Source organism: Perna viridis, chromosome 2 (assembly GCF_037379345.1).
Source record: "Perna viridis isolate PV_CMFRI_1.1 ecotype Kerala chromosome 2, ASM3737934v1, whole genome shotgun sequence".
NCBI classification, from domain to species: domain Eukaryota; kingdom Metazoa; phylum Mollusca; class Bivalvia; order Mytilida; family Mytilidae; genus Perna; species Perna viridis.
The window spans coordinates 32,132,639-32,159,294 of record NC_142446.1 but is presented as its reverse complement, the minus strand read 5'-3'; the positions used below and the strand labels follow the sequence as shown (position 1 = coordinate 32,159,294).

The 26,656-nt window shown below is 32.5% G+C and overlaps 1 protein-coding gene across 1 annotated transcript; it reads right to left on the bottom strand.

The window, feature by feature from the left end:
• Positions 1-799: 799 nt before the first annotated feature.
• LOC148624664 (cell division cycle protein 20 homolog) lies at positions 800-25,281 on the bottom strand. Its single transcript, XM_088567475.1, has 11 exons — positions 25,201-25,281; positions 22,261-22,448; positions 20,415-20,595; positions 16,449-16,639; positions 13,975-14,106; positions 12,645-12,844; positions 10,923-11,017; positions 10,153-10,378; positions 4,529-4,654; positions 3,437-3,554; positions 800-2,494 (listed from the first exon to the last, which is right to left on the bottom strand). The coding sequence occupies exons 2-11, from the start codon at positions 22,391-22,393 to the stop codon at positions 2,304-2,306; spliced, it is 1,593 nt and encodes a 530-aa protein (XP_088423601.1). The 5' UTR covers positions 22,394-22,448; positions 25,201-25,281; the 3' UTR covers positions 800-2,303.
• Positions 25,282-26,656: the final 1,375 nt, after the last annotated feature.

Below are 26,656 nucleotides of genomic sequence, written 5' to 3'. Positions count from 1 at the left end.
ACCCACATTTGGTTTACACTCAAGTTTGATGCTCAAAAATAAATGATCAATGATACAAACTTGAAGTAAAGGAATTTTCCCTGCAGAATTTTTTTGTAATACTTGTGTACATATACCAATGCCGAGTATATGTTCCCATATCTAAGTGCATTTCTGATAACTGTAGGATTCATGTTTTATGAAGTTAGTATTCCTCAATTAATTTTTCTTGATGTGTTGTCATGATATCATTGTAATCATGGTTATTCCCAGTTTTGCTTGGATTGATATTAGTTTTAAGTGCCCTGTTAAGCCCCTGATTTAGTAATATATAAAATATCACACATTTGTAATATTAGAAAATCTGTCATATTTTTTAATATTACAAAATGATTTTCTAATATTAAAAAATCGTCATTGAATGCGACAAATCCATTTCCTAATATAAGAAATTCAATTGAATTTTAAATATTAAAAAATGATTTTTTAATATTAAAAATGTGTTTTGTGATATAAGAAATTCAATTTGCAATATTAGAATATTAGAAAATGAATTTGTAATGTTAAAAAACCATTTTTCAATATTAGAAAATGCTCATTTTTGTCCACTTTGGCTTGCCATAAATTAAGAGTTGATATTGTTGTTAAAGATCTTATTGAACTCAGTTGTTGTGTAATATGCATGTCTAAAGTGTAGTCTCAAAACTGTGTGTTGTGCTTTTCCATTAGATATGATGAGGTTCTCATTATCCTATTTTTTTCAAGCAAATATAAAAAACAAAAAATTAAACTGTGAACAGCAACAACACAAAACAATAGATCTACTAGGAAAATTTTAATGTACAAGATAACTTACACTGAAGTATACAGACAAAATTCTACATAGAGATATATTATTGTTCACATACCAATTATATTAGTGTTACATGGAATAGGGTAAACCACAAATTTAAACTTCAAATAATACAAGTTTTATATTAAGAATATTGATGATAAAATAAAACCTTCAAATTCAATTATACAATGGAATTCACTTAGCCAGGAAAGATGATATCTATGATCTTAAAGTTCTCAAAAACTCCCAGTATAGTAGCATCATAATCAAATGACAATATCTTGCAGTATTTTTTTTTACGTAAAGCAACAAATTTTTACAGTAATGTTTACAGACTTAATAAAAACTTGAAAATATGGTGAAATCTTTTACAAAAGGATACCCCTGCTTCCCCTAAATATTTAACCAATCGTATAGTTTCACAGAAATCTATTTAAGAGAATACTTGTGCTTACAAGGTAGGTAGTAGGACAATGTGATACCTTCACCCCAAACCCCCCACCCCCCCCCCCCCCCAAAAAAAAAATGTGGCAAAAGAAAGTCAGGTTCTTATGATTAAGTCCAATAATTTTTGAAAAATAAGAATCAATGCCAGTTAAAGATTAATTCAATCTTTTTTCTTCAATATCCAAGTCATTATATACCACATATTATTATATCACATTATACAGAATTTTTTAACATTGATCAAAAACCCAATCACAGGGAATTACATTCATCCTGTTTTAATTGGATGAATACAGTTAACTTATATAAACATAATTAAAAAATTAGATTGTTCAATAATTATAGAATAATATACATTTAGATATTTAGTACTGCATAGGTGCAAAGATGTCAGCATAATAATGTTTCTACTTCTAATTTGGGAACCCATTTTCACCATGTATCCATTTATAATAAAATGCTTTACTTAGGCCATAGATCAATGAAAATTTCCTTTTAAATGAATGCAAATTCTTTAAGCAAATCTCAGGTTTGGTGAAAAAATAATTCTGATCTTATTAAGATCAAATCATTATTCTTTATAAGCTGAAATGCAGTATGAAATCAAATATTTGATTCCACCATTTGGTCAGGCTTAAATTAAGAAGGTCATATTGATAAATGCTGTAGTAACAGCTGATCTACCATTTTAAAGAAAAACATATTATTAGCCCAAATTTACAGTGGTGAAAATGATAACCAAGCAAATATGGTCCTACTACTCCACAGCATCTGCTTAGATTACTTTTAATGCATAAGGAAATAAAGTTGTTAAAAAAAAAATAAAATAAAAAAACTTGGCATTTATGCTTCAAATTTATACAAAAGCTCTTAGAAAATAAGCCTATTTACATCACAAGCATAGCATTTTATGCTAAAAATTAATGTCAATGTAGACTGACTTAATATTTGAAAGCTCCTGTGGGAATTATCACAGCTACCTGATGTGTTTCCTAAGAGAATTGTTTTCATCAAGTTGTCAATGTTTTCTACAGTTCACAAATCACCGAATACTTCCAAGCTTCAGTGGCTTTCCATAATTGGCAGTTTCCCCAGGGGGTTTGGCTGATTTCTCCATCTTTCCTTTATCAACAGCAAAACACTTCCAAAGTCTAATGGTTTCATCGGCTGCGGCACTAGCTACAGTTGTGCCATCTGGTGACAAAGTCAGACACAAAACTCGTGCTGTGTGTCCTGTAAGAATAAGAATCTCATTATTTAAATTTTTAACTTATATCATCCACATGTATCTGATGATTGAATTTCTCAACATTAGAACATGTGCTGGGAAACCTGTCTCCATTAAACAGAATAAACTAGAAACTGTCCCTTCAGACTTTGACTAAAGTTTTCAATACTCTGTGGAAACAGATTACCAATCTACAACAAAATTCTTTTAAGCCTGATAATAATTCTCCTCATTAAAATTCAAAATTGACCATATGAAATCAAAAAGTGCCTTCTGCCAATAAAATGTTTACAAAATTTTAAAAAAGTTATTTAAGCATTTCAAAGAGAGATAATTCAGATATAAAAATCAACTACCACAAAACTTTTATTATACTTATGATCAAAATTATGGTATGTTTATAGAGATTTTTTTAGATGAGTGTTGGATTTTGTGGAACTTGGACATAAAAAAAAACTTGGCAATGTTATTTCTCAATTAGTGTCAATAAAGAATAAGGATAAAACTTGTCATATCTCTCTGTTAAATATTAAAATGCTATAGATTGAACAAATTAGGAACAAATAACTCAATTAAACTGACATATTGTCATATATGCTATTATATAAACAACATATAGAGAGTGATAGCGCAGTTTGTTACCCAGAGAAAATCATTGTCACCCTTAAAGAACAATTACCGGTATATATTACACTTTGGTGTCCGACATTTTCCTATCTTATACTTGCACAGGTGTTAGATTCTTACTATCTATGACTGAGGGAGGTTGTTGGTCATACTGGACACTTAATATTGGTCAAACAGGTTAGGGTTACAACCACAGAACCTCTAGAGTTAAAAACTTCTTTATCTTATTCAAAATTGTATAATAAGCTCTAATATGGCTACTTTATTTCAGTAAGTCTCTGAGGTTCACGTAATACTACACTCTTCTGCTATGTATATACCTGTTAGATCAGCTATCTTTTCCATGGTAGGGTATTTCCATATAGACAGTTGGTTTTGTGAGTAGCCATGTCCTGAGATCAGCTCTTTGTATTCTTTTGACCATAATATTGAACAAACCTATTTAAGTACAAAGAATAAAACTGCTTTCATTACTTTTGATTTTGGTTAAAAATTTGTTTACACTTTTTGGTGATGTCTGAAAGTACTTACTATTTTGTATTAAGATTTCCATTATTGCATTTGATTTGTTTGTTCGTTTGTTGGGGTTTAACGTCCGAGCAGCAATATTTCAGCTATATTCAGACGATGAACATGAAATTGATGATAATATGAACATGAAATGATGAAAGAAAAAGGGATGGGACACAAGGACAATGGGGTTGACAAATTTTGATTGCCACTGGAAATAGGGAGAGGTGGGTAGGGTCGGACAATTTAGCCTCCTGTGGCGGAGCCTATGGTTCCTACTCCGGGAGAATACCACGGTAGGGTTCTTTAACGTGCGAGGAATGTGGCATCTTTCCCAACACGGTGCACCACTATGGTTTGCGGTCAGGTTTTCCGTATTATAGCCTGACAAACCCAGCATGTAACACGCCAGGGGTACCCCATTCAACCACCTGGGGCACACATCCCAGTTGCTCTGTGGGCAAAGCGCCCTAGCCCCCGGCTAGGGTTCCGAGCACTATTTAGTCGCCTTTTACGACAAGCTTAGCGCTGCTGCAGGCCTATTCTTTTAACACCCGGACCTGCACGGGGTTTATTGCATTTGATACATTGTGTTTCATCATATTGGTTCTTTTTTTCTATTTATTTGTTTTCTTCAATACAAATCCTGCAAAAGAACTTGAGGAATTTTCTTTATCAAAGAAATTGACATGTGAAAAATACAATCAAAAATACAATCACTGAATGGTAAATGCAAAATACACAGTATTATAACTTATAAGGTATTTTTTAAAAGGTTTCTTGTATTTACATTTTCCTACTACATTTTAGCAAGTCCATCCCAAAAGTTATTAATCTTACACAGTTGGTTAGACTTGTATCTGTAAATCATTCTGTGTTTGAATAAATACTACACATTTTACCTGAGAGTTTGTATCAACAGCATTTAGACAAGTGCCAGTGGTTACACTCCAGAATCTAATAAATCGATCAGCTGTTCCACCACCACTGACTAATAATTGGGGGTTCCATGGACACCAAGACAAAGCCTACAATGTAAATAGTAAGTTCTGACTTTTTCAGTCTAACTTGGACCTTTAAAAATTAAAGTTTCCTTTTCAGGCAAAAAAAAATATGCTAGGTTCTCAGGCACTGCTGCATCCCTAAAAAACCTCCTGCATCTGCGATTATTTTACGGTAAAATCTGGAAATTTCATATCTGTTCTGGAATCGACTTTTTAATTAGTTAACGGATTTGTCTACACACTTGACAGAAAGGTAAAAAATACAATGCGAATGAGGCTGTTATTTAACATTGATGATCATTATTAACGAAAGTATGTCTTGTGGCAGAGAGATGGCTCTTATTTCTTGCCACATCTAATATTTCAGTAAAGGTTTAATGCCATAAAGTATTTTATTTAACTTCTCAACATCTTGTACATTACAGAATTGTTCAATGAAATTTCTCAAAAAAAAAAAAGAAAAAAAAAAGAAAATTTGCTTCTGATAAATACAAATAAAAAAAATAAAAATAAGCCTTTTTTTGTATGGCCTTAGTCCAGTCAATCTACCAAAATTTTGTCCTTTATCTGACACATAAAATGTAGCAATAACAGAATTTTAGCATTCATTTGGGGATCATGTACAACTTAAACAGAATTTTTGTAATTTTCACCATACAAAAACTAATTAAAAACTAAATAGTAATCAAAGTGTCCATTTTTCTAGATAATTAAATTGAAAAATTCCAGTTTTATGAAAATGATGGAGTAAATATTCTACTTTTTGTGGTTAAAAGATTCTATTAACTTAGAAAAGACTGTCAATAAAACAGCTTGCATATAGAAACAATACAATTTTTTTTTTCCAAAATGATGGAAGTGCCAGAAATATGAATTTCCTGTAATAAAAAGTTTCCCAATATTTCAAATACAATGTATACCTATCCTAATTCAAATGTGTTACGTATCATGGGCAGTACAATATGTGAAATAGTCAATAAGGAAAAAAAAAAAACTTCCATCAAATTATCATACAATACATGAAATTGATAAAAAAAACAAAAAAAAACTACAGGCTGTCGAGACCCAGAATCCCTAACCTTGTCAAAAACAGTCTAAGATTTTAAAGCTGGACTCTATGAAAATTTTTGGCATAGGTCTGTCTTACCATGCTGATCAATTTAACCCTATGATATCCTAACAAACATTCACGCTATGTTTGGTTACAGTCCATGCTACTAGTAGTCTCAGAGGAGATTCAAAAAATTTGGGGAAAAAATCCATTCCAGGACCCTTAACTCATTCATCTGTGGTCTCATTGACCACTTCCGGGTCAAATGGCCACCCCCCTACTATGTAGTACCAAAAACACATTGAACCTAGACCTATGCATTGTAAGTGCATTATTTGTGTGTATTCTGATTAAAAGTAGTCAAAATAAAGCTGAGAATGTGTACTTTAAAATCATAAATGTAATTTACTACAAAAGTGTACGAATATTGTTTACATGTGTGAGTAATTTGCCTCCATGCTGTCAGTTAGCAGAAAAGGTAAATGTGGATTTTCAGTATTACTTATTCAAGAAAATTTTGTGAAGAATTTCTACAATCATCATACCATTAGCATAATGATTTTGAAAGCCTTATTTTCCAAGCTTCGCAATGGTAAGTAACTTTAAGATGTCATTTGTCCTGGGAATTCACAGTGAGACTTTAAAAATTACTTTTTTAACATGTAAAGTAATGGAAATGTTAGAAATGGTTAGTGAGACCATAAGCTAAATTATGGCATATTTCAGAGAAATGCATAATTTGAGAAAAATTGCCTTTCCTGGTCATTATTTCCATTTCCCCATAAAATCAGTGTAGTGATATTGGTAATCTGGCTATATTTTAAGAGGTGAATTGTGCAAGGTATTTGAAAAAACAACATAGCAACAAGATTTTTATGAGTAGAAGTGACACGTAACTTGACGTCATCCCTGAAATACCTAACATCACTGCTTGGGATATTCAAAGTACTCAAATTGTCATACAGCACAGACTAAGAATCACACAGTGATGAAATAGGCAGGAGATTAATTGTTGAAATCTGTCTTTTTTCATATTAATAACTACAACTTCTTGAATTATCATAGATATCAAAATGGTATGACAAGTTACCTAAAATTGTCATTTTAAGTAATTTAGGGAAAATATCACTGAAGGGCATGATATAAAAATGACCATTTCTTTGTAGTCCCATGTCTGATTTTGATAGTTTTGGTCTTGTTAGACTTCCAATATCACAAGTTTTCATAAAATGTAAAAAAAGAAAAACATAAAAAATCATATGTTCTTAAGGTTTCACTGACTACTTCCAGGTCAAATGGCCACCCCCCCTATGTAGTACCAAAAACACATTGAACCTAGAACTATGCATTGTAAGTGCATTATTTGTGTGTATTCTGATTAAAAGTAGTCAAAATAAAGCTGAGAATGTGTACTTTAAAATCATATGTGTAATTTACTATAAAAGTGTATGAATATTGTTTACATTTGCCTCCATGCTGTCAGCAGAAAAGGTAAACATGTGGATTTTCAGTATTATTTATTTAAGTAAATTTTGTGAAGAATTTCTACAATCATCGTACCATTAACATAATGATTTTGAAAGCCTTATTGTCCAAGCAACTTCATGATGTCATTTGTCCTGGGAATTCAAAGTGAAACTTTGAAAATTACTTTTTTTAACATGTAAAGCAATGGCAGATCTTTCTGACAATTTCGGCATAGGTCTAACTCATCATGCTGAATAATTCAAGCACGCCAGATTTTAGCTAAACCCAACAGTTATTTGCATAATTCTGCAACTTGACCCCTGTGGTCTATTTTCAATAATGGCGGCCATGTTTTTTTCCAGAAAAAGATCCCAACATAAGGGGACTCATGTTTGAAAAAGTTAAGGGACAACAACGACAGACACATAGTAAAGGAAACAGCTCACACGACTTCTGTCAGGTGAGCTAAATAAAGGAACAAAAATTAATTTCACAGAGTTATCTCCCCTTTCAAATATTAATTTCCATAGGAACTTTGAAATGCATATTGTAAGGTTTCTGCATGTTAGATTTTGTTAAGACTGTTTTTCTGTTTATTTGGGTCATAATGTTTCATAATTTAATCAAAACATTTTCAGATGCAATCATGCTAAGTTAAATAACTTAATTAGACTGGATTATTTTAAGTGCAGGATTGTGGACATGAGACAAAAAAAATGTAATTACTTTGACCATAGCTCACAAAATTATTCTGCACCCCTATGTCATGCATTCATGCAATTCACTTTTCTGGTAAAGAACTATATACATACACTAGAGGTTAATAAATGTGATGCACAAAAACATCATTTATACAGAATATGTATTCATTGAACATAATGGCCAAGTCCAAGCCTAAAAAATCAAAATTTCATTCCGATAAAAATCTTAATAGCTGACTGGCAATGGCAATACTTGATAATCATTCCCTAGAAGTTACCTAAAAATCCGTTCTATCAATGGATTTGGGGGAATTCTGAACAAACAAGAGGCTCCCAGGAACCTGAATCACTCACATTGATAAATTTTGCCTTTCAAGGGCAATAAATTTAACAAAATGTTATCCAACAATTTTGACTCAAGAAGACTTTGGCAGGACATATAAGGATCATTTCTGCAAACAAAAGTTTCTTTCTATTTAAGTTTTCAAGATTTTGGCTGAAAACTGTAAAAAAAAAAAAAAGAAAAAAAAAAAACGTCATTTTTCACCTTTCAAGGAAATTGAAATGAAAGTCTAAATCTATCATAGTTTTCAAGACATTGCTGTCAAGGGCAATAACACTTAAAGAAGGCGTCTGACAACTTCTATGCCTGAAGACCTACATAGTCCTAAGAATACGGATCATTTCAGCTATTGAAAGAATTTGGCTAAACCTAACTGTTTTGGAGATACATGCAAAAAACTACTGTCTGACCCCTATGTTCTATTTTTAGTAAAGGCGGCCATGCTTTTCAACGAAAGAAATAACATTAAAAATACATGGAGCAAAAAAAAAAAAAAAAAAAGTCGAAAAAGGGCAATAACTCCAACATGGTTGAACAGAATAAAATGAAAATTTGACCACAGATTGATCTCATCAAGCTAAACATAATTTCCTCTGTCAGAATTTGGCTAAACCTAACTGTTTTGGAGATATATGCAAAAAACTACTGTCTGTCCCCTATGTTCTATTTTTACTAATGGTGGCCATGCTTTTCGACAGATCAAAAATCCCCAAATCAGATCTATGCACAATACCCCAAGGAACATTCAAACCAGGTTTGGTTCCAATTGGTCAAGTAGTGTCAGAAGAGAAGTTTTTTTGAAAGAAATTACATTAAAAATAGCAAAAAACATTGAAAAAGGGCAATAACTCCAACATGTCGTACTAGATTAAAATGAAAATTTGACCACAGAAAAATCTCATCATGCTGAACACTTCAACCACCATGTCAGAATTTGGCTAAACCTAACGGTTTTGGAGATGTATGTGAAAAACTCCTGTTTGACCCTTATGTTCAATTCCTAGTAACGGTGGCCATGCTTTTCGACGGATCAAAAATCCCCACATCAGTTCTATGCAAGATACCCCAAGAAACATTCATACCAAGTTTGGTTCCAATTGGTCAAGTAGTTTCAAAGGAGAAGAGTTTTCAAAAATTGTTAACGACGACCAGGCCAGGTGAGCTAAAAACTACTGTCTGACCCCTATGTTATTTTTTTTTTGTAACAGTGACCATGTTTTTTTTCGACTGGTCAAAAATTCCCAAATCAGTTCCCTGCAGGATACCCCAAAGAACATTCACACAGTTTGGTTCCCACTGGTGAAGTAGTGTCAGAGGAGAAGACTTTGGAAAGAAATAACATAAAAAATAGCAAAAAAACATCGAAAAAGGGCAATTACTCCAACATGTTGTAACCGATTAAAATGAAAATTTGACCACAGAATAATCTTACAATGCTGAACACTTTTACCAAAGTAAGAATTAGGCTAAACCCTATGTTGATATATATGCAGAAAACTACTGTCTGACCCCTATATTCTATTTTTAGTAAAGGCAGCCATGTTTTTGAAACTCGTATGGCCTTTGGCCAGGTGAGCTAAAAATGGAAGTCAATATAAGTCCATATTATACTTATAGAAACTTTTAATTCATTCCAATCAAAAATCAAAAATCAAAATAACAAGGTTACATAACATGACCTAACTATTTCTTTTAAAAAATCTATAAAGCAGTTTAGGGGATAAAAAAGTGTTACAGAATGGACAGAAGGGCAGACATCCTAGTCACTATTTATTGCCCTGCTTTAAAGGAGTACAGTAAGGCATTTTCGAAATACCGGTATATTAAAAACACTAATTTTGAAGTTCTTTTTCTATGTTTATCATTTTCTGGAAATACCATATTTATTTATAGCTTGGCAGCTGCATGTTGGTCTTTACCTATATTTATCATATTCTGAATATAGCCTACTTATTTTTACCTTGACAGCTGCTTGATGATCTGTAAATGTATGTATTGGTGTATTTTCCTCACTTTGTCGAGCCTCCCACAAATTCAGCAGATTGTCGTTTCCGCCACTGGCAAGATACTTGCCATCTGGTGACCAGGCAAGACCACAAACCTCCTGTGTATGGTTGTTCAGGGTGGCAATATGATGATTGGCAACTCTAACATCATGGTGATATATAGCACCACTTCTAGAACCACTGGAATATTAATTAGTTCATCTAGTTTAACCATTCTTTGAGAATTGCACAGAGCAAACATTGGTTTTATACATGTCAAAATTTCATAAATGAAAGAAGATCCATGCATACAAAAGTTGCATCACAGAATAAGCAATTTTTAACAGACCTTATTTTACCAGATTAACAAAATAAGTGGAAATTGGCACAATCAGAAGTTAATAAACAGTAAAACAGAATCCAGATTAACAGTAGCAGAAGAAAATAAGATCTAATTTTATTATAACTTGCATTAGAGCATATAAAATTATCTAGAACATTATTAAAACATTTGAAGACTGCCTTTAAGGATGATTATCTAAGTTTATATTTTACTGTAAAAATGCAAATTACTTTTATAAATAATTATGAAGGTATTTGATTGGCTTTGAAGTGTTGGTATGTTTTTACAAGTTCAAAAGTACCTTTATGAGCAAGGTTTGGTGTCTCATAAATGAGGTATATAGACGTCTTAATTTAATAAGACTGATTCACTTTTCCTAAATACGAAGCATAATACAATAACCTGCTCAATATATAAGAGTTCCATGACAGAGATCCAACTCTGGCAGAATGACCAGACATGTTTCTGATTAATTTCTTCTGTGTAATATCCCACAGCTGAAAAAGGTAAGAAATTATAGTTTTGTTAACTGAACAAACAGCTATTTTTACATGCAAAGTTCCATAACTCAGAGACAAAATAAAAACCTGAAAAAAGAACAAACAAAAAGAAGCTTCCATTATTATGACAAACATTCTACCAAGATATTATTAACATCCTTAAAAGATTGATTTATCATAATTAAAAAAGTTAAAAATACAAAATACACTTTTCATTTTCAAATTTATGCAGAATTGTGGACATGTAATGAAAATTAATTATGCAAACATGTAGTCAGACTTGAGGTTTATTCAAATGCTTCAGAATTCTGAATTTATATGTGATATTAAACTACATTCAACGATTGTTACTTTATGGTAAGTTGTGCACTAAAACTAAAATTATCATGACATCCTTTCTGCCCATTCAGAATCTATTAATTTTTTGTTTGTTTGACTAAACTTTGCTAAGAAATGAATCAAGTGCCTGAATTCATAAAAAAATCTAAAACTGAGATTTCCAAAAATCCTTCCTCATTTCAAATTTTTACCAAACAGATCACATGAAACTAAAGATTTGAGGAAATTATCATTATGAAACCCAGGCCTAATCTTCAGAATAAAAAAGCTTCAACATATTTCAACGGGAAACCTGATGATACATATAGCTACTCCAACAATCACTATACATGTAGAGAAAATTTAATAATTATCACTATACAAATATAGAGTGATTGTTTGGTGCATGGAAGGGATAGGTACATGATGTTTTTAATTAGCAACCAACACCTCCTTTATTCGAAGTTTTCAATGAATTTATGAATGAACACAGATGCAGGACAATTACAAATTTTGTGTGAAAGAGCCAATTTCTTCATTTTTGTACATAATCATTATGACTTAGTGGTCAAAGCAATCAACATGTAATTCCAAACGTTAATTTGTTTGGATCCAGTTTTCCCTTTACTTTCAACTGATAATTTTAACAGGAATAGCAGAAAAAAGAAATCACAAAAAATGAAAAATAATGTGATTTTAAATTTCGTTAAACTTCCTCAAATATAAGGTGACTTTTGATTTTGACAGTTATTGTTTTGCATGGTAAGGATCATTGAACTAAAACTAAAACCAGAACCCAAGATTTTCTGGCCAGTGCAATGCAATTTCACAACTTCTAGTTGTTGCTGATCATCAATTCCCTATTGATGTTAGTAACAAGCAATGAGGAACCGTACAAATCTAGCTGATTCCTATTACTTTTACTAGTGTGAAAGACCTTTAGTTCCTTGGGTATCCATGCTCATGGGTTTTGTTGTTTGGTTAATCCATAAATTTTAATTCCTAACAAAACTACTTTATATGTATCAATGAATAAAAAAAATCACACAATTTTGACAAACCATGAAATTTATATCCAAAGAAAACTGTCTTCACAACAAGTCATGCCAATTACATGCATATAATTTACAATTAACTTATGGCTAAGAGAGTAATTGAGTAGTGTGCCATCCAGAAAAAAAATCATAATCATCTGAGGTAAAGCAAAGGCTTACAATGCATTTTCTAGGAATAACAAACTCTCAATCAACCTCTTAGCTACATGCAAGTGAAGGGTATAATAAAATGCTGTTTATAAATTTTTAACCTGCACACAGCCATTACTTGTCCCGATAGCTAGAAAATTTCCACCTTCCTTCACCCAGTTGACAGATGAGATATAATCATCCTGAGTTTGTAGCTCCATGAGCTGCATGATTGACCCGTCTCCAGCATTCCAAACATATACCCCAGCACCGAGGGCAACAGCTAACAGGTTACAGCAAGACCAGTCCAATAAGTTTAAATCTGTAAAGAAAGAAACTTAACCTGTAAATACAATGAAATGCCTCCAAACAAGAAATTTTCAAGTCATTTCCAAGCTCCCATGCATTTCAAACCTGAGCAAGCCAAAAATCTGCCATAACAAAACCTTCAGTCTTACAAGGTATTAAGTTTAGACAGGAGTCAGTGTAGTACCTACAAATAAAAAAAATATCCACATATCCTTTACCCTTTGGTTCTTAGTATATTGAAAAATGATGAGGAAGGTTGGTATTTTCCACTATTTTATTGCCCCCAAATACGCAGTGTGAACAGTCAGAAAAATTATGTCAAAGGCAGGTTTTCAAAAAGAGATTATTATATCAACATGTATTTAGCAATTGGCAAAAAAAAAAACCACTACTTTAAGTTGAGTATCAGTAAGATTATACTTACAGAATAAGGATCAGGTTATATGTTATTTATATAAAATTTGTAGTTTTCAATTTTTGACAAAAACCAAAAACAAAGGCTACATAATACATAAGGCCTGGAAGTTAAAATATACAATTGGTAATTTCCGTTTAAAAATGAAAGTACAATTCAGCTAAGTCATTTTGGCATTTGAGTTAACTGGGCGTTTTCAAATATGTCAAAGTGTATCAGCCACCCAGTTGTAAACAAATAGTCAGCATGGCACATGAGCACAGGCCATGACAACCAGCACTGAAATTAAGTAAATGTTGTAATCTGTTACTACAGTGGTACCTAGTAGACTTATAATAATAAACACAGAATGTATAGGAATGGTACCATGAAAATGGTCCACAAAAATTTTACTCCAAGACTAATGATTTGATTGAAGTGAAAGTTAAACCTGTGTGGAAAAAAATGGAAATGAAAGTAGTGACCTACCGACCTTATTTTTGTTTAGAATGTAACAGTAAACATATATACTATTTTTGATAGCCTAATTAGTTTAAAGTTCATTGAAATTAATTACATGTGAATAGCCCTAGGGTAATGACTGTGTCAAAAACCAAAGATTGCTAACATCTTATTGATTTTCTGCAATGCTGTACAGATCAAGTGGATATAAGATACACTGGAAATAAAGAATACAATTTTAAACGATATACCCCCCTAATTATAATAGATAACACTCTAGACCTTACAATAATCATCAAATAATTCAGGTGCATCAAGTATCCTTTCAGGCTGTTGTGGAATCTGTCTTTGAGTTGTTCCCTTAGGACCTGTAGACTTCCCAGCACAACTATACAAAACTTTCAAATTGTTGCAATACCCTAGAATATAAACAGTAGTGCACATGTGAGTAGTCCTCATGATGAAATGATAGTCCACAGCATGCCAAAATGCTACCAGGTTGACTTGGGTTGAAAAAAATTCCACTTACAGGCCAGTAATATTATATCTCTATAAAAAATTCTCTGACATATGTAGGTTTTGAGCTGTGAAAAAAAAAAACTTATCATGGAGATGGCTGTGAGTGATATAGCTAAGTGATACAACTAGCAACATGAGAAACCTTTAAATAAAATCATCTCCCTTAGAAAATATTATTAAAAAGTGAATGCACATCAACATGTCCCAGCAAACTTAAAAATTTTCATCAAATTCAATTTAATAGTTAAGGTAGACATGTAGACATGCTCTGATAAGGTACATTCATAGATGAGCATACTGTCAACTTTTTTGCAGATATAAAAACAAATGAAAAAGTTTCCTTTCAACATATGCAATCTGCCCACCCCACAAAAAAAAAAAATTGGAAAAAACCCTGACAGTTCTGTTTATGACATGTGGATGGATACATCGCAGTGAACATAATTGTAACTGGAAATGCATGTTAAAGTAGGGTATATAAAAACATTTCAAATAGATGTAAACATAAAAGTTGAACCAAAAGAATATACGACCTTGAGTTTTACCTGATAGCTAATGTATATTAATTTTCAATTAGTTTCCCAATGTCACGGTTTCTGTCAGAACTTAATACACAACATACCATCACACTATTTCAAACTCAGTAAGGCCTAAGTTCAAAATATATTTGTTGACTGTTCCCTTAATTTACTCATAAAAAGTCCCCTTTTAAAATAACCCAAAAATTGTTATTTACAATAGGCTTATTTATCATCTCCCCAATCATTTCAAGTAGTCATGAATGGTAGTGAGTGGTAATGACAGGCATCTGTCCATAAAATAAAATTTCATTCCTACCTACCTATCCATTTTCTCAGCTAATAGTATGGGAACATCAAACAACTTGATTAGTTGTCATTATATGTGGCCTATTGTATTTAATTGTTTTCAAACTTTTGAACAAAATTCAAACATTAATATGTATCCAACCAAGCATTGTCATTTTAAACTGAAAAACAGTATTGAATTTTAAGCCCCAATGGTAATAAATGCATTTTGTTTAAATAGATAAAATGTTTAAAAAATTCTCATTATTTTCAAAGGCTGCATCTGAATGAATTGACCTGATCATGAGTTTAAAATAAAGAAGTACTTTAAAGTGCATTAAACAGCTTAATTTCCCAGGGGTGACTGTTACTCTTTAATGTATAAAAATACTGGAGTTTGGGTGTAATTTTTAAATCAGATGAACAGCAGCCCAGCTTGAGTTTATTGTTCCTTTCAATTTTCTAATTGTTATTTAAAGACATTTTTTGTGCAAAGTAATCTGAACCTATTTTAATCTAATAATGTGATGTTTAAAAAATATGCAGTTTTTTCCATTAAAAATACTAGATAATTAATATAAGAGCCATTTAACTTTAAAGTCTCCAAACTCTCTTTCCATTGTAATTCAATATGACCATTTTAACTGTTAGAAAAGCTGCAGTTGTTATTTTCCTATCATCTGATCAATAAACAAGGTTATGAACTTTAAACCACGTCCCTTTTAATGGGAATACTTTTACCAATGAAATAATCCTGTCTGAAAAAATGCATGCATGTGTATTGGAATAAATTAAAATGAATTAATCATAGTTTTTGTTAAAATATTAAATCATAAGGAATGTAACTAAGAACTGAATATATTACCTTGTATTATTTACATAATTGCTTTGCTGTTTATTCTGCATAAATTGGACCAAAGTTCCTTATAAAAAATTATATATATTCAGGTATTAGTTACATTCCTTAAATTCCACACAAAATCCCCATCCAAATATATAAGAAAATATGGTGTCTTGTGGATTCATACAATGTGAAAGAATTGACCACTAAATGACATAGAAGAAGTAGTATATATTGTTAAGCTTGGTAAACCACCGCTCATTCCATATAAAGCTGAAAATGAGAAAGTCCCACTTAATAACAGAATGTTAGTATGGGCAACAACCAAAAACACTTTCAATGTACAGTTTCTTTATAAAGCCATAAACCAATTTTGAACTTTAATCCATCCCTTGGGAGTCATAATAATTGCAACAGAATTCAGGTGTACCAGGTGATTCCAATACACCACCTACTGGTTGAGTGGTATTAAAAAATACAGGTGCAAGGCAAACTTAATGACAAACAGATGAACTGTCAAAAAACAATATCTACATTAGAAAAATTGAGGTTTCACAACTACTGTTGCTATATAGTACATGTATATATTACAAACCCTCTGGAGCATCAGGAGCCTTATTTCTGAATGACAAAATTTTGGTATTATGTGGGTTTTGTCCCTTGTTGAGAGCCTCATTCAGGTGTTGTTGATATTGTCCATTATCTGGGTCAGAATTCTCTGTATTCTCATTCATCAAAGCAAAATGTCCAAGATCTATGTCAGTTGTTGATCTGCTAGGAATAAACCTAATGAAGAACAACAATGAAAATCAACTATTTCCTGTTATTGTTCAAGACTTCTTGTTTATAACCAGAACTGTCAGCAAAAATTACCTTAACTGTCCTAGTATTTAGTTATGACTTTTTTTTTTACTTTTGGTAATTGGTTGTACCAAAATTGGCACAAATATAAAATTGGACAATTAAGATAAAACTAACATATGTGGCTTGTCAATATTTTACTACTATAAAAACAACAAAGGCTAGTGATTATTTACGGCAACACCTATATGTATGAATTTATCATAAAAGACATGAATATTCTTTTTGTACATTGTGATTAAAATGCATTTTTTATATGCTAGCAATACAGCTGACAGAAATTAGTCCCCCTTACCAGTATAAGTCGGTTAAGGCTAGGTTCTAGAAACTCTGAACTGAAAAGGTGTGGTTCAAATTAGGGCTATTCCAGTAAAATTTCCATTAAGGGGATGGAGCTTGGGGGTATTTCTGATATTTTGCATCATTTAATGAAAAGCAAAACTGAAATTCTCTTCGTGGTACCCCTTACGAATAGTGGCAATCCACCCCCTTCAGGGGACTTGTACTGGAATAGCCCTAAGCACTGGTCTGAGGTCAGGTCAGACTTTGTCTGATTTAGTGACATATACCAGATTCACTCTTGATATAAGGCCAGGATTTATAAATAGTGGAACATGCAGCAATAACCTGCCATGTAATGGTGAAAAAAAGGGGATGGTCAGATGTTCAAAATGACCAGACTCAAAAATTACATTTTGGATTTTGCAGAAAATTGAATTTAACCCGTATTTTTGGTATTTAACAGGTGTGCAAAGTTGAAATTCATTTATCTGTTCCCATTTGGAAACCATTTGTGGGCAAGCAGATGGACAGACAGGCACAAAAATTTTTATGGAGAGTATCACATTCATTGTAATACCTCATCACTTTATGTAACGGGGGGTATAAAAAACCATCATTCACTTTTCAACAACATGTCTAAATTTAACACTTACTTTGTATCATTAATGAAAACCAAAATTAATTGAAAATTTTAAATGGTTAAGATGATTTTTAATTTTATACATGTTGACCTTTGTCCTTAGTAGTGCTATTTAATATGGCTTTAAAATAAATTTTCTTCAAAAAAATTCTTTATTAATTGCTCACCAATCAAGATCAGTGAGTAGTACATTTGTATTAGATTCACTTAAAAAATCATGCACTTTTTTGTTTGTTCAACCTGTCACCGTATCAGAACCAGTTGGTAATAGGCCAAATTGAAACTTGATTGAATTGTAGTTAATTCGGCATGGACTAAGTGACATCAGGACTTAGCTATATTGGCACCTTGGTAACAGGTCAAATTTGCACTGGTAAAATGGTAAATTAAGTACAGTGTACCAAGACCAAGTTAAATCAGGAGCTGGACAAACCATCACTTGGATTTTTGAATTCTTTTAGGATAGATTTCTTTATTTTAATTACAAAAATGTATTGCACTTCATCCAAATAAGTATCTATAGAAAATTTGAAATTTTTAGTGTTGTATATTTTTTATTTCTAATAATGTGTAGTAGACTTTAATTAAATAATGAATCTGAATATATTTTTTCATTAACATGCAGTCAATTCATCCTGTTTTCATGCCAGGTACTTATTTTTCATTCATTTAATTCAGGCAGAGGGCAACCCCCTAAAATTGTGATTTTTTTTTTAATTCTGCATAAAAAATTGTTTTTACACAAATTCTACCTCCAAATTATGCTTGACAAATTCATATCTGGTAATCTTGATAATAATAATCTTTTCATATCATTAAGATATGAGTCAAAGTGATTGATGGCTATTACAAAGGCATCATCTGACCAAGAATCTGTGAAAGCTTATAATTGAATTCCATGTACTTCCTTAAGTTTTGAATATTCACAAGTCCTTCCAAATATAGGATTTTTTAAAAATTAAATGACTTAACACACATAGGACCTACAACTCCAACATTTGGTTAGGCTAGAGTATTTTTTTAATTTGTTGGTTACAGATTTTTGACTTGATGAAATTGGGTTGGTTGGTAAAAAAAAAAACAAAAACAAAACTAGAAGCCCTGTTTGTCACAGGAGCTCTTGCATCATTTGTTAGTAGTGATTTTTTTTGGTAAATCAAATGCATCTGTAAGACACTAATGATGCCCCCACTAGCTAGATTTGCATGGTTTGCAGATTCAGAAATCTTTCCAAGACTTGTGATACTCATGGTCTGTTGGTTCAGCTCAACCCTTCCAAGACGTGCAACGACGAACTTTTCCAGTACCATAACTCGAAAAATTTGGGGATTAGAATTTCCTAAATATATGCATATCTACATAGTGTATCCTGGCCATATAGTGTCATGAAATTCTGTTCGGTAGTGTCAGACTATTTGCAATGAGAAAAAAGAGGACTGATGGACATATGAAAATATTAATACCCTCAATAACAAATCCCTGACTTTGTTGCTTTGGGTATATTTCTGACAAAAATTGCAAAGTCCAACCATCACCCAGGTCCGAAATATTTCATAAAAATCAAAATACTTTGACCCTGCACACCTTCATCATTGTAGAAATAACCTGTAAAATATTTTAGATTAGTTAAAAAAATATTCAAGGAGATAGCCGGACATTGGCCACGATCTATATATTTCTGAGTTAAATGACCAAGCATAACTATCACCAATTCCCATAATATTTCATGAAAATCAAAATCCTTTGGCCCTGAACAATTTCATGATTTGAAATATCCTGTAAAATATTTTAGATGTAGTTCAAAAACTTTACGAGGAGATAGCCGGACAAGCCATGATCATGTGTAATCCGTATGGATGGATGAAAGGACAAACATAAATTAATATGCCCCCAAAACAGTTTGTTGAGGGGACATGAAAAATAAAATAGGAACCATAAATGCATATCTACTACATTTATATTTTAATTTCAAATAAATACATATTTTCTATTTTTAAATATTCATAATCTAACCTGGCATAGTTTAGAAGTGGGATTCTAATCTATTGTATGTATCTAAAAATTATTTATAAACACAAATTTGTCATTCCAAATTTTTAGAGTATCCAATAAATTCATTGTGAAATACGCAAACAATGTTAATTGCCACTAATTTTTTGCATAGTATTTAACCTTCCTTTCAGTATGATATGGTTAGGTTAAAATAAGGTGGTAAAAGGTGACTAAAATGTTCAGCTTAAATCAAATTGGAAATTCAAGTTTAAAAACAGGGTTGGTCAAAAGTTGTATTATTTAATTTATCATTGTGCATTGTTTTGATGTTATCAAGTTGTATTACAGAATGACTTAGTTAAAAGTCAATAGTGAAAAAAAAAACTTACAAAATACAGGAAGAATTCAGGGACAGAAAAATTGAGTATGTAGAAGGATTTTGTTAAAATGAAAAAAAATAACAAGACAAAACAAAACCTCCCAACCTTTTTTGTTACATTTGTCTTCTATTTTTATACAACAATTACACCCAGAGGCTACTTGATGTTTATAAAAAGAACTAATTAAATTAACTAATGGTTTTTAAATCTAAACTAGAGGCTCAAGAGAGCCTGAATCGCTCACCTGGTCAACCATTTGCTTATGGCAAAACTTGAGGATTGAGACAGGCTAAGTTAAAATCAATTGAATTGTCAAATGCAGGAAATGCTTTTAAAAGCATAGTATTGAACTAAACCAGAATTTTCTTCCAACCCCTATGTTCAATTTTTAGTGCAGGTTTCCTACCTATCATTTTGTGGAGCCTGGGTTTTTCCAGGAGTTTTACTTGGAGTTTTTGATGGCACTTTCCCCTGCTGTTTTCCTGGAGTCTTGTGTGGTGTCTTTGGAGTCCTTGCTGTGCTTGGAGTTTTCGGTGTTTTCCCTGGAGTTCTTGCAGATTTTGGTCTTCTTGGTGAAACTGGTCCACCTTAAAAAATAAACATTTATATTAAAAGCCATTTTTGTTAATACACATGTATGTCGATTGAGAAATGTATGCCAAGAGTATCATATTGCAAATAAATGTACCTTAAGTTTAAAAGCAACTAACATGCTGACCTAAAAATGTGCCGTGGTTAGTCCTCACCCTACACAGAGAAGAAAAATTTATGTTGATCACCATCTAACACACGATGAAAGTCTACTACATGTAGATGTTTCGTCGCTCTTTTCTCTAGGTAGTATATTGATTGACTGATTATGGTTTTACATCCTATAGCAAAAATTTCATACATTTTAAGAGGATTGACCAACCAAGTACAATGTACCCTGCCTTGTATTTGTCTAACACCCTGAGCTGGATTTTCCTTGTGCTAACTCACAGGAGGAACAACCTGTGGTTGGGTATGTCACCGAGTCAGTCTGACACATTATTCAGACTCTGAGCCAACCAGTCATAACTCCCATTAAATAATGTGTGCTTGGTGGAGAAGCAGTGACTACCAATTTCAAAGACCTGGGGGAGTAGGCAGGGTTCTCCATGGCATCTTATTGCATGGCGCTGTGCCATGTGTTACTTTCATTGTGCCATGAATTCAAAATTGTGTCATGTATTGCAAATCGCCACTGTATTTCCCAATTACTCTTGCTTATTAATCACCTATACCTGTCATAAATCTATATGTTTGATGCTTGTGTTTATTCAAATGGTAGTTTTAATATTTTGATTGGTTATTTCTGGGGGTTTAATGTGTCAGGGAATGAAATGTGTGCTAAACACGTCCCATCTGTCAAATTTAAGACTATCACCGTTGGAAAATCAATAAGATTAAAAAAAAGCTGAATGGTTTCCACTGTTTTTTTTTTAAATTAACAAAATTTGAAAACTTCATTTAATAAAGTATAGAAAATATCAAGGGTTTAATTCAATTTAATAAAGATCTGATTTGATGTGATCTGAGAGGAAGAAAGACGATCTTAATTTTATTACGTCTCACCTGTAACAATCTCTGCAATTATTTGACAGAGAAAAGCAGTTCAGTTTCCTGAACTTTTATGAAAATGCGATGGATCAACTCCCAAAATTTCTAAAGGATTGTTTAATGCTGTTAAATTATAAAGAACTTGTTAAATGCATGTGGTTCAATGGTATGAACAAAATGACCACACCTACCAGTGGTTTTAATTTCTCTAGAGCTGTGGACCAATGGTCAAGCCTAGGGAAGGAAAAACTTTACCTTGGTAAATGTATAATTAAAACAGACAATACAGACAGAAAAAAAATACCATTGTTGATTTCCATGTTGTCACTTGTACTATTAAATATGTCACACTCTACCTTATCATACATTTTTTGCAAGTTATTTTCTGCACGAAAGGACATGCGCCATAATGAAAATTTGTCCAACCAGAGAGTGAGCCATGTATTCATTCTGATCCATGGAGATCCCTGACCAGGGGATCTAACCCCAGCATTCTGCACTCGAGGTAGGCACCCTAACCTAAGATGATGGAGGTTTTCAGTTGTTGGTTCAAATTTATTCTTTGCAAAATTAAATACCATCATGTGTTAATTTATGACTGACATTTGGAATGATGGGTCACTCTGTATGACATGTAGCAAAATTTAATTTTAATACATGTTAAACCCTACACTTATCAGGTACTGAGAGTTTAAGTCCTGACTCAGCGGCCTTCCTTTGCCATCTCATTAATGGTCCATTCTGTAAAGGTCCATCAACTTTTGTAAGTTCACTGACCATATTCTCAAAGTTGAAATGAGCCATTTCTTTTCACCTCTCGTCACTATAGCTGTTCATGTAAATTGATAATCTCTCTTTGCTGAAAATGACATCAAGATGAATTAATACCATGAACATATTAAGAAAGTAAGTCAACAGTGATTTTTCCATCCTTATTTATATTGGCCTAAATCAAAAATATGTTTGTCACACAATTCAAAGTACATGTATTTCTTAATTTAAAAATTTAAACTAAAGCACAGGCTGACTGTAAGAAAAGTTCTTATTTCTTTAATGAATTTGCTGGCATTTGAAAATAACAAAAGTGATTTGTAAAAAATAAACGTGACTTACATTTTGTCAGCTGAAACAACATATCATAACTCAAAAAGAATCTGAAAAACAATTTATTGCACAGACCATGTTTGGCAGTCTTCTATAGGGTGATTAAATGGGTTACACTATCAAAGACAATAGTAATACTTGTTTTGTATGATTCGACTGATTATGCTATTCAACACCTACATGTACCATCACCATAAAGGAGCCACTTACTATCTTTATTATTGCAGGTAGTCAAAGCCAGCCCTAGACAAGAGATCAAAATGGATTAATGGTTAATCCATTGATGACAATGTGGACTATATGTGCATTGATTCTGATGGGGCTGGCAGTTTTTTTTTTTTTTTTAAATAAATACAATGTATTCTGACCTCAGTTCAGATCATACTTCCAAGATGGAAATGGAAATAAATAATCTCACCCTGATGTGGTTGAATTAAAAAAAAAATACATGTACTCTTGACCCCACAAAATTTACCAGTTCCTTTTTGTTAATTGTAGTAGTTTCCTGCTAACACACAATGCCAATGTTTAAATCCTCAAAAGAAAATTTTGAGAAAAAATTAACATGTTTTACAACTGGTTACAGAGTAAAGTTGTTTTCAAATTCACCAGATTTGTTTTCATACATTGTTTACTGTGAAAGTACTTTAATTTGTGGATACCAATTTTAATGGATAAGGAAAGAGACAGAAGTGCTTGGATTCTTGAATTTGTGGTTTCAAGGTTTTCAGTCAACACATCAATGGAAATCTCCTTTTACATGTAGTTGGGAACCAAATTTTGTGGTTCGGCCTATCCATGTAAATTGGTACCAAACAAACACTAGTATATGTACATGTATTTTCACAGTATCTTCCAGATCAGATTAAGGAATGTCATTTCGTTAATTAAAAATGAGTGTATTCTATAAGAAAGTGTTCAGTGCTATGTGCAAGGTAAATTTAGGGAACATGTACTGATTCTTTACATGTTTTCAGACCATGAGGTGCAATGTTTGTGGAAATGTAACAAATATTCAAGATTGCTACTACCAAATTTCCAAAATTATCACTAGATTAAAGAAATAAAAGTAGTATTTCCAAAAGCTACTGCAAACAATCCTTTTAGAAATATACTGTGTTGTTGGAATTAAAAAAATACAAGAAAAGATTGAAAAACATAAGTGAGGTAAATGACTTTAGAATAAACAATGTAAGGTCTCACTAACCACTTCCAGATCAGTGATTGAATTAAGGGGAGATACTTGCTAAATGCAAGTTGAAAATCAATTTTGCTAGTAAAAATTTTTTTATCTATAGGTAATATAGGTAAAGTCCAGAAATAACCCAAAAACCTGAAATTTAGCGAGTGTAAATTTTCAGAACTTGCCTACTTTAGCTAGTGGAAAAATTTCTGAAATTCAATCCCTGCAGGTCAAATGGCCATCCCCTATGTAGTACCAAAAACACACTGAACCTAGATCTATGCATTGTAAGTGCATTATTTGTGTGTATTCTGATTAAAAACAGTCAAAATAAAGCTGAGAATGTGTACTTTAAAATCATATTTGTAATTTACTACAAAAGGGTATGAATATTGTTTACATGTTTGAGTAATTTGCCTCCATGCTGCAGTGTGGCAAAGTCTGTTTTTTTTGTCAAAATATGGCCTTAAAATTGTATTTAATAGGTAAACAACAAAAATGGCAGAGAAGTTTCATGGTTTTGAGAGGGCTAAAATTCTAACAGGCACATTTTTGAATGTTGGAAAGGGGCATGGCCATGCTACTTTGCTTTAGATTTAACTCGAAAAGAAATGTAATCTCCCAATCGTCGTTTTAAGATCCGTTGCTAGCTGGTCTCCTTTACAACTGCTTTTTTTCAAAACCGCCCAGCTGGTGTATTAGTCGCAGTGGGGGAGTGGGCGACTGTTAATTTTCATTCCTGAAAACTCTGTTTCTACATAGTTTTCAAAGAATTTTCACAAAAAATGATAGGATAAGGAGTAGTTTTTTAATCCAAAAATATAGAGTGCAAGCTATGAACAACAAAATGTTAGGTAAGGAGTTGTGTTACAGAAGGCTGCTTTTGTATAAATATCAATGAGTTTGACCAATGCTCTAGTCTGTATATTTTCCACATAAAAATGTCTCCTGAAATAGGCAATTTTTACACAATTCTGATAAATTTTCTTAATTTGCTTTATTTTCATCTATAATTTTTGAGCAACACAAGCATGAACTGAAGGCACATATTCAAGTAGTTCAAATTCATTTGAAACACTTTAGTTTTTATGCAAATTCTGAACTACTAATCCCTTCCGGATTTTTTTTAATATTTTGACCGGTGGTTCTGGGACTAACATTTAATCCCAGGGTGGTCAAAACAAGAAAATATTTCAAGCGCCGAATCCCTAAAGGAATTACTGAAATATCATGACGCACTACTCAATTTCAACAAGCCACAGTTATTTCGACTTTTCCTGACATAAGCAAATTTTTTTCAAGAGAAAATTTGTATTTTCCAAACCTTGGTGTGTGGAAGTAATGTTTGATTGATATATATCAGTAGACTGTCTCTTTCAAAGATTGCGGGAACTGGTCACGTGAACAAACCGGATGTTGCTAAAACATTCTCCCAAATTTCGCGGGGAACTACCGGAATAGAAAAAATAATCACGTGAAAATAATACGTTTTAGGTATTATTCTATAGGTAGAGCAGATAACTTTTTAACAGTTTGTTGAAATAATTATATATAAAAGCTATCAAATGGCCATCGATACGTCAGGGTCAGTGGTATTCATGTAATTTAAGACACTGCTAAAAAGTCGAACAGCAAGAAATATTATCGTGACACAAAAGCTATACCAAAAATGATCAATAAGTTTTCCTGTAAAAATATTTTGTCCAAGTCCTAATGGATGCCGTGAAGGACTATATGTAAGATCAGGCGCGTAGCTGAGGCCAAATTGAAGTGTAGGCAAAATTACGGCAGGGGGTCTGGGGGCGTTTAAGGCCCAAAGCAGGTCCAGGGGGACGAAGCCCCCCCCCCGAAGCTCCGCGGAGATAGCGTTTTAGAGCATCATTTATGTATTTTATCTAAAAAAAAAATTAAGTGCAGGCAAACGGCAGCTACGCGTCTGAAGATAAAAATGAAGAAAACGAGAACACGAAGACATTGGTTCTCAGCCGTCAGAGTGGGTAAAGACCGTGAGGTCTTCAATTTTTAAGTTTTTAAGTAGGTCAATGAGTGTCAATGATCCTGCAAAGATCCTGATGTAACAAAAAGATTGTCTACTATAGTCAAGTCAAGTCAAGTAAACTTTTTTTAAAGTCGGTGTATCAAAACCTTTGATTTTTCAACTCTTCATTTCCTAATACTCAGTTAAAATCCCGACTAAAAACATTATACACAGATTTTACTAAAAAAAACAAACAAAAAAAAAAAATAAAAATAAATCGTCGATATCGCATGGAAAACCTTACGTGTTCCGAATAGACACCTGCTCCAAAGGGAGATATATTTTGACAAATGTTGGTCCGCAAGTCGGGAATAATGCAAACAAAGCTGTGCATCCTCTGCGACCGGAAAATAGTTCACGTCATTATCGAAAATTTTGGCTGACATAAAGACACCAAATATATATGCAGCCCCGAATTCTCGTATTAATATACAAGTCGGGCTGCATAATTGATAGTGGACGCACGCCCTTTTGATGTAGGTTAGCAACGTAGCCAAACCGGCTATATCGATCTACAAATGAATGCACGACTATAGGTCAATTTATACCAGTCCACCCAATCTTCTGAGAATGCAGAATTTATCTCGTTGGTCATTGAACTTTAAGGAATTATGGATTTTAAGCGGGCAACCCAATTGTTTCATCTGTTGTGGTTTGTATTCATAAGAACAGTGAATGTAAAAGTTGATCAATAAAGAAACCATGCGATGCACGGAAACTGCTGACTGATTGGGTAATTGAT

Excerpts from the sequence above, each read along its gene's own strand:
- LOC148624664 (XM_088567475.1), bottom strand. The coding sequence starts at position 22,393 with ATGGCTCATTTCAACTTTGAGAATATGGTCAGTGAACTTACAAAAGTT. Across the intron at positions 11,018-12,644 it reads CAAGTAATGGCTGTGTGCAG|CTGTGGGATATTACACAGAA; the intron begins GTTAAAAATTTA and ends TACCTTTTTCAG. Across the intron at positions 2,495-3,436 it reads AAAGATAGCTGATCTAACAG|GACACACAGCACGAGTTTTG; the intron begins GTATATACATAG and ends TTATTCTTACAG.